Here is a 12,970-nt window from a genome sequence, read left to right as displayed (position 1 = left end):
TGTCAAATGGTTATCCGTATTTGGAAACAGTTTCTTTTTTTAAATAACTTCTACTTTGGAACACAACTCCTAGCCTACTGTACTTTTGATAAATGCTGCTGCTGCTGCTGCTGCTAAGTCGCTTCAGTCGTGTCCGACTCTGTGCGACCCCATAGACGGCAGCCCACCAGGCTTCCCCGTCCCTGGGATTCTCCAGGCAAGAACACTGGAGTGGGTTGCCATTTCCTTCTCCAGTGCATGAAAGTGAAAAGTGAAAGTGAAGTCACATAGTCATGTCCGACCCTCAGCGACCCCATGGACTGCAGCCTACCAGGCTCCTCCGTCCATGGGATTTTCCAGGCAAGAGTGCTGGAGTGGGGTGCCATTGCCTTCTCCACTGATAAATGCTAGCCAAAAACAATAACTGGCTTTAAAAATATAAAAATAAAGTAGTAATGCTATAACTAAATTATCAAGACAGCCTATAGCAGTTTTAGCTTATTCCTAACTGCTCATATTTGAAAAGCTCAGGGAGACTGGAGACATTGACCTTTGCAAGGTTTTGAAAAACCTTTTTCCCTTTAAATTGTCTTTGAAATTTTAGGTTTCACTGCCTCAAGGTTCTCAAGGAATTGCCCATCACACTTATCAACAGCCTGTTATGTTCCCTAATCAGTCTAATCAAGGATCTATGCCTGCAGCAGGAATGCCAGTTTACTATAGCGTCATTCCACCTGGCCAACAAAATAATTTAAGGTGAGTGAATAAAAAGCCTAATCTTGTAGCTCCTCATTGTTTATCAGGATTATGGTCTGTTGCTAATTTTTTTAATATGGAATACTCCATGCATTTGCATGTCATCCTTACACAAGTTGCCGTAACCTAGTAATGTTTTACACATTTGTGAAAAAGTCACAGCGTCTCTCATTGCTCATTAGTAAACTCTAAGCTGTAGTCCTGAGCCAAACACTCATGTTTTTACTAAAATATAACCAGATTATAAGGTTTCTGTAAGAACACTAAGTGAGCCTTTGTTCTGAAAAATGTCTTCCTTAGCTCCAGTTGCTTAGCAATCCATTTTCTTCTGCAAGCTCCTTATGCACAAAAGTAGAATTTGAATTATCTTTGCTTTCAACTCAACCAATCAGTTATCACTGAGGCAATTTTGTGTTTGATTGTGTTGTTACATGTACTATGAGGATTTAACATAGCCTGATTCAGATCACGCGTGTTGTCCCTTTCAGCAAGCCATGTACCAGTCACAGAAACTAGTTTTACAACTAATTGTAGTACTTCTTTCAATGATGTAGACAAAAAAAAACTCAAAAAAATTAATAATTTCATTCCTATAATCTGCAAAAGTGGCAAGCTTGTTAGAAAATATCTTCAGACTGCATCTGTTTGAGTGTTGGGTTTTTTTCTTCCTATTTTACCATTTATTTTCCCATTTTTATCTTGAAACTCAAAAGGAGAATATACTTTTGTCTTTGATCTGCAGTCTCAAAAGCTAGCATACAGAGAGGGGAACTTGAAGAGACTGTCACCTTTATTTTTCAGAACTTTGTTAAAAAGGTGCTTCACAGAATCTTTATGAAACATGAGAAAAGAAAATCTACTTTTAAGTTTTGTTCTTTTTATCATCTGCATAGTCTGTGTTTCCTCATCTTTGTAAACTAGTATTCTTCTAGTGTCCCCTTTGTCCTATTTCTGGAACTTAGATTCATTTTATTTCTCCTAAATGACTCGTTTTGCATTTTGGGGTTTTTGTTTGCCTCAGTCATCCTTTGAAATAATTGACAGTAACAAAGTCTCAATCTGAACCACATCTTTTAGTGAAATTTTACTTCTGTTATTAAAAGAAAAGTTGTTAACACAGCCTAGAGAAATAAAATGTAATAAGAAAGTTACCTTTGGTTTTAAACATTTCCTTTTCAGAGTATTTATTTTCTCTCCATTGGACATAGCGGCTGTTTTTGTAAGCATGTGTTTATCAGAAAAATTAATTAGTAAATTATATTGCCAAAAATAATGTTAAATGGAGAGAATGCTTATAGCTATTTCATTTCTTGTGAACTCACCAAAAATTAGTGATAATAATAACTAATATTTTAGATTAATAGTTTTTAAATAGATACCTGTAAAGAACAGGGAGGAAAGGTAATATCTCATGCAAAAATCTTTTCATTTTTCAGTCTCTCACTGAGTTTCTATTGAGATAAACATTTCTCATACATCTTGCATTTTGTCCATTAAAAGAGCATTTTCTGTATTTAACTTGTTTGGATCTTTCTGATTATACATATAATACATAATCACTGTAGAAAATTTGAAAATATAAAAAATTTCAAACTGTAAAAAAAGATGGAAAAGCAAATCAGCCACAACCTCACCATTCAAGAGATGATAGCTGTTAAATTTTGATGTCTTCATTCAGGTCATTTTTCAGTGAACACATAGTATGTGAACTCTATTAGGAATCACATGTTCTAAACATTATATTTTCTATAATTTTGATTTAGAAATTAAACCACTTAAAAACACATGGAGTAAGGGAATTCCCTGGTGGTCCAATGGTTAGGACTTGGCACTTCCACTGATGTGACCCAGGTTTAATCCCTACTAGGGGAACTAAGATCCCACAAGCTGCCCAGAGCAGCCGAAAAAACTGCACACTCATGAAATTGCCCTTCATGCAAAGCAGTTACTCTTCATTGACCAAAGTGATCACTGTTCAGAGTTTGCCATTTATCTTTCTAACACTTCTACTTTTAAGCAGATACATGAAAAACTTTATGGTTTGAGGAGGGGGGTTTGGTGTTTCCGTTTTGAAGTAGATTAGGGATATTTTCATTTGTGTTTCAAAATTCATTTGTCACTGAATTTTTCTGTGTGTGTGGAATTATTTTTATGAATATTTTGTTTGTCATCTTGCTTTTTTCTTTGAATTTGTTAGCCTTGAACATCTTTTTCCACGGTGTACCTGAATTTATCTGTATTTTAGACTCCTGATATTATCAAGTATTTGTGATTTCTGAAATATGAAATTGATATGGTAAAGCTTATCTTTTTGAAAAAAAATTAGCTCAGTAGCAGTCATTAAGAAGGATTTGAATTGGGTGGAGACCACAAGGAGAAGTGTTGTAATTTAAGCACATTACGTGACAGGTTGCTCAACTGTGGTGGTAGCAGTAGGAAGGGAGGAACTTTGAAAGAAGAAATGAATCTTTGGCGATAATATAAATGAAAATTAAAGGAAAATTTGAGATACCTTGGTGGAAAATGTCCCACTTGGAACTGTAGAGAATCAGAGTTGAAATTAGTGTCATTGTAATTTGGATTTGTTTACTTACAAGTACTTACTAGATCTAGGGTCAGCACACTATTTTGTAACAGACCAGAGAGAAATATTTCAGACTTCAAAGGCTAAAGTATCAAATTATGGGTACTATTTAAGTATTTATGTAACAAAAGAGAACATAAATTTCTAAAAAATTTTTATTGACAGAATTCAGAATGAGGTAATTGAGCACAAATTTTTTTTATACAGTCCTACTAATGAGAAGAATGGAATTACTTTAGGTGAGGGACCGTTCTTACCTTGCAGGCCATTAGGGAGCCCCCTGGTCTTGGACTTTTGAATTATTTGTTAGATTTTTACAACTTTCTTCCTCCAGTAAATTTTAAGCTTTTGCGAATTGTTTCTCAAAATCCATCCTTTCTTCACAGCCCAAGAATTTGACTGGCTTGCCATTTTATTTGATATTTCTCGAAGCCATAGGTAACCTAGATAACAAGCAATCCCCTGAGATAGGCCAAGTTTAGGAAAGTTTTGTGTTAGAATTACCCCTTCTGGCATAGTCTATATATTTTATTTTGTGAATAATTTCTCTGCCTTGAGAGTGTGCCGATGTCTGTGTTTTACTAATTAATGTTAGGGCAGTATCAGGCATGTTGATGAAAGGATGCTAAAAACCAACATCTTCTTGATTCCCATTCTCAGCCATGATAGAGTAGTAGGGACCAAATTTAAAATCTGCCTTAAAAACTAGAGGAACATATGAAACAACAGTTTTCATTAGGCAGTTAGGTACAGTAAAACTTGAGAGAGGGAAAACAGTCTTAACGATTACCCCAGCTTCCTGCCTGCAGAGAGTTTCAAGCCACACCTCAGTGCAGGGGAACCTAAGCAAGACCCTTAAGTTAACAAGATGGAATTCAAAGTCCAAGGAAGCCAACTTGGCTTAGAGTTTACAGGGCAGGATACTGAAGAGAAGAGAGTTTCAAAGAGGTTGCTCTGGCCGTCTAAGTGGGGCCCTTTTGAGTCTGAGTTGCTTGCTTACCAGTGCGTGTATGTACAAAACCTACCCAATGCCAGGAAAAGAACCCCTCAAAAGAAACAAGCAGAACAATCCCTGAACCTCATACAAGGACAGCAATAGTTTATATTCCTACCAGCCCACATGTCAGAACCTTGTAATACAGGAGGCAGTGAGTAGAGGACTTAAAAGAATACTGTGTCAGTAGTGGAGGACAGTTAGCCTTGGATGAAAAGCTGCTCTGGTCCTGCCTTAAACAAGCAGGACCCAAAAAGATTAAATTGTCTCCATTTAACTGTGGCTCAGAGCAAAGCTCAAAAGTATTATTAAAAATTCAAGGATGTCCAGCACTCAACAAGGCTAGATTCATAATGGCTGGGATCCAGTCCAAAATTGTCAAGTATGCAAAGAAGTAAGAAACAAAGGCTAAAAATTGGGGAAAAAATCAGTCAGTTGAACCTGACTGAAACAACGCCAGTATAAAATTCAGACAGAGGAAACAGACTGGGAAAAAAATGAACAGAGCATCAGTACTTTTCGGCCTAATGCATGTGCAGTTGGCATCCTCAAGAGAGGAAAAGGGAGGACAAAAAATACATTTGAATAATCCTGAAATGTTGTAAAACTTAGGAAGATTAGAAACCTGCAGATCCAGAAATTTCAACAAACTTCAAGCAAAAAAAATAGAGGAAATTTCTTAAAACTTAAAGGGAAAATTATAAAAGTAGCCAGAGAAAAAATAACATTACATATAGAAGAACAAAGATAAGAATTTGGTAGATTTCTTGTTAGAAACAGTACTATTTCAGACATGGAAAAACTGAAAGAATTAATCACCAGCTCACTTGCACTGCAAGAAATTCCAAAGGAAGTCTTTGATACAGGAAGAAAATTATACCAGATGAAAGGTGGCTCCACAAAAGAATAAAAATGAAAAGTCAAGCACTATACTGACTGGGAAATCATATATTTGAAAAAGTTCTTAGAGAGTATATCAAGAATCCTTAAATCTTGATAATTAAAAAAAAAACCTTCAGAAACAATTTGTTTAAAATGTTAAACCTACCATATGGAGCACTACTACAGTACTGTAGTTCTAACTACAACAGTTAGAATTAATGGTGAGGGAAGGTGTGGAGACTTGGTATTCTTAATCCAAATGGAGGTTACATAGTTTTATATCATATAGTTCTTTAAGATTCTTCATATTTCTGGGTATTCTTGTATATATGTTTCAAACCCTTTAAATAGTTAATAAAACTACTTAATTATGGGGGGAAGACTTTAAGAGCTAAAAGCCAAGTGAATGGAAGGACAGGAATCAGAGACAGTAGATAGAGACAACTTTTGAGAATTGCATCCCTAAGCAGGAGCATTGAATTTCAGCAGTATAGGGGAGGGGAAAATAAGGTTAAGAGAGTAATCTGTTCGTAATTGAAAAAAGAAGTCTTGATATGCTGAAATTGAAAGACAGCAGAAAGAGGTATGTTGCCGTAGCAGAGAGGGAAGAGCAGTAAGGTCCCCAAGAAGGATGAGAGTGAACACTCAAACGGAAGTCAGTAAGCCATATATAAGATGTAGAGGATTCATATGTGGTAAATGGGGGGGAAAAAGTGAGTGCTTTGGTACAGATATTATTACATAGATAGGTGTGGTGAAGAGCTCGTGAAAATACTTAATTGCTTTGCTTTTCTCACTGATATAAGATTCAAGATAGGAAAGCATTAAAAAATGAAAAGCATTAAGATTTAAGATAGACATGATCAAAGAGTAGATGAATGTTTTAAAGGTTGTTTTAATATAAAGATTCAGCACAGTTACATCAAGACAGATTTTTTTTAAAAAAAGCATCAAGATATGGGTGAATGTGACAGATGTCTGATAAAAGCTTACAGGCATTTTTATCACCTCTGTATGTTCTAGGATGATTATATTGCAACTCTACAAATAAACAATTCATGGAAATAAGTAGTTTACCCACTTGGCAAGAACTGGTGATAAATTAGCACATAAGAAAATATTCACTCTCGCCAGCTATCTTAAAAAATGAGAGTTAACACACCCTTAACCCCAAAAGGACAAAACACTTAGCTATACTAAGATACTAAGCAAAGAGACCATCATTTGCTGGGTTCTGGGCATATGAAGCCCATTTTGTCCATAATTCAGTCTGATGACATTTAACAAAAGACAGAACTCCTGTCCTTTTTTATTCTGTAATTCTGCCTCAGAGTTTTGCCACAATTATTATCCCACCCCCCAAAATTAAAACTGCTCCAAAAGGTTGTAAAAAAGTGTTATTTATAGGAAAATCCAACAAAAATGATCCAAAAGAAATACGGAGTAACCTCTGAATGGTTTAAACTTTCGTTTATCTCTCTTTTTTTTTCCTGCTAGACTGAGTAAATTTGGTTTAAATTTGGTTGGAATTTACTCAGGTTATTGAACTTCTCTGGTGGCTCAGACGGTAAAGCGTCTGCCTACAATGCAGGAGACCCAGGTTCAATCCCAGGATTGGGAAGATCTAGAGAAGGAAATGGCAACACACTCCAGTATTCTTGCCTGGAAAATCCCATGGCTGGAGGAACCTGGTAGGTTGTAGTCCATGGGGTCACAAAGAGGTGGACACGACTGAGCAACTTCACTTTCTTTCTTTTACTCAGGTTGTCACAGGTGGTGAATCAGTTATTGGGACCAGTGAGATTCAGAGTGCTTGTTCTTTGTTAACTGCTTCATTCTTTATATTATTAATGAATTAAATGTTGTGATACTCAGACTGCTGCAGTCCCCAAATGGATTATATGGATTACTTACAGCATCTTCAGGGAACACAGCACATGTCTGCTAAGTAATGTTCAGGAAGCTTGTTTGCCAATCATTGGCAGTAAGATGTCAAAGGATTTAAAAAGGCAGAAAACCAAATGACTTCTTTCTTTTTGTTGTTGTTGTTTTTTGGGGGGTTTTTTGCATTTTTATTTTTCTTTCCTTCAAGTGACTTCTTAGAACATATTTTCTTGCCATCTTTTCTTGAATTTTCAAAGATATCTCCCATAGCTGGTAAAAGCTGTAGATATGTGGGGCTTGCTTTTCAGGTAAATTAATTATTAATTAAGAATACATTTTCTCCCATCAAAAAATAATATCTTGAAATAACAATCATAATATTTGCAAAACATAAAGAGAAGAGAGGAATGATGACAGTAACATTTTTCAATTTTGGTACCTTTTATTTCATTTTCTTGCCTCATTGCCCTGGTTAGAACCTTACTGTTAGGTTCAGTACATGTTGAGAGAGCTGACATCCTTATCTTCATGACTGGAGAGCATTCAGTCTTCCACCTTAAGTATAATGTTAGTTGTGGATTTTCTTTTGGTGGGGGGGGGGGATATATTAATATTTTAATGCATATGTTAAAGATACAAAATTAAGGCTCTTCATTGCAATAAAAAGTTAGAAACATGGTATATTTATACCGTACATTATCAACAGGGGCAATGTTGATAGCTTATGGTGAACGGTGTTGGATTCTTGATCTCCGAAGAAGATGATTTAGCTTTGGGACCAGGGACCAGGCTTGATCACTCAAGAGCTTTTGCAGAGTTTTATTAAAGTATGAAAAGGGGCAGAGAAAGCTTCTGACATAGACATCAGAAGGAGAACGGAGAGTGCCCCAGTTGTGGATTTTCTGTAGGTACTCTATCATGTTAAGAAAAAATATACATTAATTGATTTTCAGATATTAAATGACACAGGGATAAATCACATTCAGTAGGATTTTCGCATTTATGACTTCTCATAGTCATAAGAGATAGTGGTCTGTTGTCTTGTGGCGCCTTTGTCTGGTTTTAGTTTTAGGGTAATATAGAATGAGTTGGGAAGTATTGTTTTCTGTTCTGAAAAAAAAGTTTATGAAGAATTACTGTTAACTTTTCTCTGTGATAAAGTGATGAAGCCTTGTATGCCAGGGTGTGTGTGTGTGTGTGTGTGTGTGTGTGTGTGTGTGTAAGTTGTTTTATGGTTACTACTTCAATCTCTTCATTTGTTATAGGTCCACTCTGATTATCTGTTTATATCTGATTATCAGTTTCTACGTGAGTTTGTTTTGGCAGTTTGTATGTTTCTAGGAGCTTGATCTATTTTCTTGGTATACAGTTTTTTATACTATTTCATTATCCTTTTTATTTCTGTAGTCTGTAGTAATCTCCCTTCTTTGTTTCTGATTCTAGTAATTTGAGTTTTCCTTCCTTTTTTCTTGGTCAGTTAAACAAAAAGTTGTCATTATTGATCTTTTCAATGATCCAGCCCTTGGTTTCTATTGATTTTCTCTTTTCTGTTCTCTGTTTTGTTTATTCCCATTATAATCTTTCTTCTTCACTTCCTTTGGTTTGCTTTAAGCTTGGTGATCTCTCCCCCAGGCCACCCCCAGTGTCTTAACATAAAAATGAAGATTATTGATCTGAGATTTTTTGTTTGTTTGTTTGTTTACTTATTTTTGGTTTTACTGGGTCTTCATTGCTGCATGCAGGCTTTCTCTAGTTGTGGCAAGCAGAGCATAGCGCCCACTCTCCATTTGTGGCGCATGAAGTTCTCATTTTCTGTGCCTTCTCTTATTATGGAGCATGGACTCTGTGGGATACAGGCTTCAATAGTTGTGGCACACAAGCTTGTTGGTTGCAGCACATGGACTCTAGAGTGCATGGGCTTAAACAGTTGTGGCTCACAGCCTTAGTTGACCCATGGTGCGTGGAATCTTCCCAGACCAGAGATTGAACCCATGTCCCCTGCATTGGCAGGTGGATTCTTTACTACTGCACCACTAATGAAGCCCTTTCTTCTGTTTTAATATTGGCATTTACGATATAATTTTCCCTCTAAACTCTTGCTGTATCAGCATTCCATAAGATTTGGTGTGTTTTGTTTTCATTCATCCGAAAGTATTTTCTGGTTTCTGTTTTGATTTCTTTTTTGACCTATTGGTAGCTTAGTATTGTAATGTTTAATTTGTGCTTACATGTGTGTGTCCCAACTTTATCCTGCTATTGATTTCTAATTTCATTTCTTTGTTGTTGGAGAATTAACTTTGTATTATTTCTGTCCTTTTAAAATTATTGAAGTTCACTTTATCGCCCAGCATATGGTCTAACCTAGAGAATATTCCACGTATACTTGAAAAGATTGTAAGTTCTGTTATTGTTGGAGAGTGTTCTGTGGATGTCTTTCAGGTCTAGTTACTTTGTAGTGTTGTCCAGGGTTTCTGTTCCTTGTTGATCTTCTGTATTGTTGGTCTGTTCCTTGCTGAAAGTGTAGTATTAGGCATTCCCTGGCAGTCCGGTGGTTAGGACTCCACACTTTGACTGCCATGCACCTAGGTTCAATCCCTGGTTGAGGAACTAAGATCCAGCAAGCTGTTGAGTTCAGAAAATGTTATATTGAGGTCTCCAACTACTATCATTGAATTGTATGTTTCTCCTTTCATTTTTCAGTGTATGTCTCACGTATTGCTCCTTTAGTAGGAGCTGATAAGTTTATAACTGTTACATATTCCTGATCTTTTTTTCATTATGAAATGCTTTGTCTCGTACAGTTTTTGCCTCAAAGTCTGATTTGTGTGATATTAATATAGACGCACCAGCTTTCTTGATTACTGTTTGTTTGATGTATCTTTTACTGTCCTTTTGTTTTCAGCCTTCGTGTCTCCTATAGACAGCATATATTAATAGTTGGATCATTTTTTACCCTTCTGACATCTGTCTTTTGATTGAATTGTTTAATGCATTCACATTTAATGTTATTACTGATGTACTTGCCTTATGTCTGCCATTTTGCTTTTGTTATTTATTTCCTTTGTCTAGAGGGGTTTTTTTTTAGTGTTTTTTCTAGGATTTATCATATGTGTCTTAACTTATCCAATCAGCTTCTGATTTATGCTAGCTTAATTCTAGTGAAATAGAGAAAAGTTACTCCTACATAACTGCTCTTTTCCCCTACTTCTCCTGATATTCTTGTTATGCACATTATATTAATGTTACAAACACAATACATTGTTATAATGATAATTACCTTACCATCAGTAGGCATTTTCTTAGCCCATACAGCTTTGTTCCTATCCACATCCTTTGTGCTATTATTGGCACATATGTTACATTTCTATATGTTATAGGTCTGACATTACATTATGTACATATTATTTTATACATTTGCTTCTTAAATCAGAAAAAAAGGGAAAATGTTCATTTCTGCTATCTTTCCAAGTACATGAATACCTGTACTTAGTTTGTTCAAGCTGCCACAACGAAATATCATAGACTAGGTGGCATAAACAACAGAAATTTATTTTCTCATTGTTCTGGATACTGAAAGTCCAAGATCAAGGTACCAGAAGGGTTGATACATGCTGAAGGCTCTTCCCTTGATTTGCAGATGGCCACTTTCTCATTGTGAGCTCATTTGGTGTTTCTTCAGTGTGTTCAAGCAGAAGGAGAACAAGCTCCCTGATGTCTTCTTGTAAGAGCACTAATCCCATTGGACCAGGGCCACACCCACATGACCTCATCTAACCCCAGTTACCTCTCCATGGCCCCATTTCCAAATACCATTGTATTAGGTTACGGCTTCAACATATGAATCTGGGAGATGCAAACATTAAGACCACAATACTGTACTTTGTGTTTATTCTAGTTAGTGCCTACTGTAAGGTGTGCCAGCAACAAATTCTCAGTTTTTACTTACAGTCTTTGTTTTGCCTTCATTTTGGAAAATAGCTTTACTGAATTTAAGAATCTTTGCTGACAGGTATTTTTCCTTGACCATTTGAGTATGTTATCCCACTGCCTTCTGACTTTCATAGTGTCTGCTTAGAAGTCAGCTGTAAATCTTACTGGGGTTATATTATAAATAACTAAACATTTTTCGTATACTGCTTGTCTTTGACTGTCAGTATTTTTACTGTGGTATCTCTTTGGGTCTCTGCATTTATTCTGCTAAAAGCTTTTTCAGGATCCTGGATGAATAGGTCATTGTTTTTTTTCAATAAATTTGAACTGTTTTCAGCCATTTTTTCTTGGAATATCTTTTCTGCTCTCATCTCTGATAATCCCCATTATATGTGTGTTAGTTTGTTTAACAATGCCCCACATTTCTCTGGAGCTCTTTTTTCTGTGTCCTTATTTCTCTCTGTTCTTTAGCTTGTGTAATCTTTCAGTCTGTCTCCAAGTTCATTTATTCTTTCTTCTGCCAATTAACATCTGCTGCTGGGCCTTTTTAGTGAATTTTATATTTTAGCAGTTTTTTAACTCCATAATTTCCATTTGGTACCTTTTAATATAATATAAAATGGACTGTAATGGGTGAATTTAACTCAGATGACCATTATATCTACCACTGCGAGCAGGAATCTTTACCAGAAATGGAGTAGCCATCATGGTCAACAAAAGAGTCTGAAATGCAGTACTTGGATACAGTCTCAAAAACGACAGAATGATCTCTGTTCGTTTCAAAGCAAACCATTCAGTATCAGAGTAATCCAAGTCTATGCCCCAACAAGTAATGCTGAAGAAGCTGAAGTTGAATGGTTCTATGAAGACATATAAGACCTTTTAGAACTAACACCAAAAAAAGATGTCCTTTTCATTATATAGGACTGAAATGCAAAAGTAGGAAGTCAAGAAACACCTGGAGTAACAGTCAAATTTGGCCTTGGAATATGGAATGAAGCAGGGCAAAGACTAATAGTTTTGCCAAGAAAATGCACTGGTCATAGCAAACACCCTCTTCCGACAACACAAGAGAAGACTCTACACATGGACATCACCAAATGGGTCAACACCGAAATCAGATTGATTATATTCTTTGCAGCCAAAAATGGAGAAGCTCTGTACAGTCAACAAAAACAAGATGGGGAGCTGACTGTGGCTCAGCGCATGAACTCTTTTTTGCCAAATTCAGACTTAAATTGAAGAAAGTAGGGAAAACCACTAGACCATTCAGGTATGACCTCAATCAAATCCCTTATGATTATACAGTGGAAGTGAGAAATAGATTTAAGGGACTAGATCTGATAGATAGAGTGCCTGATGAACTATGGAATGAGGTTCATGACATTGTACAGAAGACAGGGATCAAGACCATCCCCAAGGAAAAGAAATGCAAAAAAGCAAAATGGCTGTCTGGGGAGACCTTACAAATAGCTGTGAAAAGAAGAGAAGTGAAAAGCCAAGGAGAAAAGGAAAGATATAAGCATCTGAATGCAGAGTTCCAAAGAATAGCAAGAAGAGATAAGAAAGCCTTCCTCAGCGATCAATGCAAAGAAATAGAGGAAAAGAACAGAATGGGAAAGACTAGAGATCTCTTCAAGAAAATTAGAGATACCAAGGGAACATTTCATGCAAAGAAGGGCTTGATAAAGGACAGAAATGGTATGGACCTAACAGAAGCAGAAGATATTAAGAAGAGGTGGCAAGAATACACAGAAAGAAGAACTGTATAAAAAAGATCTTCATGACCCAGATAATCACAGTGGTGTGATCACTCACCTAGAGCCAGACATCCTGGAATGTGAAGTCAAGTGGGCCTTAGAAAGCATCACTACGAACAAAGCTAGTGGAGGTGATGGAATTCCAGTTGAGCTGTTCCAAATCCTGAACGATGATGTTGTGAAAGTGCTGCACTCAATATG

The 12,970-nt window shown here is 36.3% G+C and overlaps 1 protein-coding gene across 15 annotated transcripts in view; it reads left to right on the top strand.

The window, feature by feature from the left end:
- The window catches only part of R3HDM1 (R3H domain containing 1), a 95,684-nt gene that overhangs the window by 68,023 nt on the left and 14,691 nt on the right, over positions 1 to 12,970 (top strand). For all 15 annotated transcript variants that reach the window (XM_069577697.1, XM_069577695.1, XM_069577696.1 and 12 more), the window contains one exon: positions 584 to 735. In XM_069577697.1, coding sequence (XP_069433798.1) covers positions 584 to 735 — 152 coding nt within the window. The remainder of the gene's footprint in view (positions 1 to 583; positions 736 to 12,970) is intronic.

The sequence above is a fragment of the Ovis canadensis genome, chromosome 2 (assembly GCF_042477335.2).
Source record: "Ovis canadensis isolate MfBH-ARS-UI-01 breed Bighorn chromosome 2, ARS-UI_OviCan_v2, whole genome shotgun sequence".
Taxonomy (NCBI): domain Eukaryota; kingdom Metazoa; phylum Chordata; class Mammalia; order Artiodactyla; family Bovidae; genus Ovis; species Ovis canadensis.
Note: the sequence above shows the minus strand (reverse complement) of the source record. Positions and strands in the feature narration are given on the sequence as shown.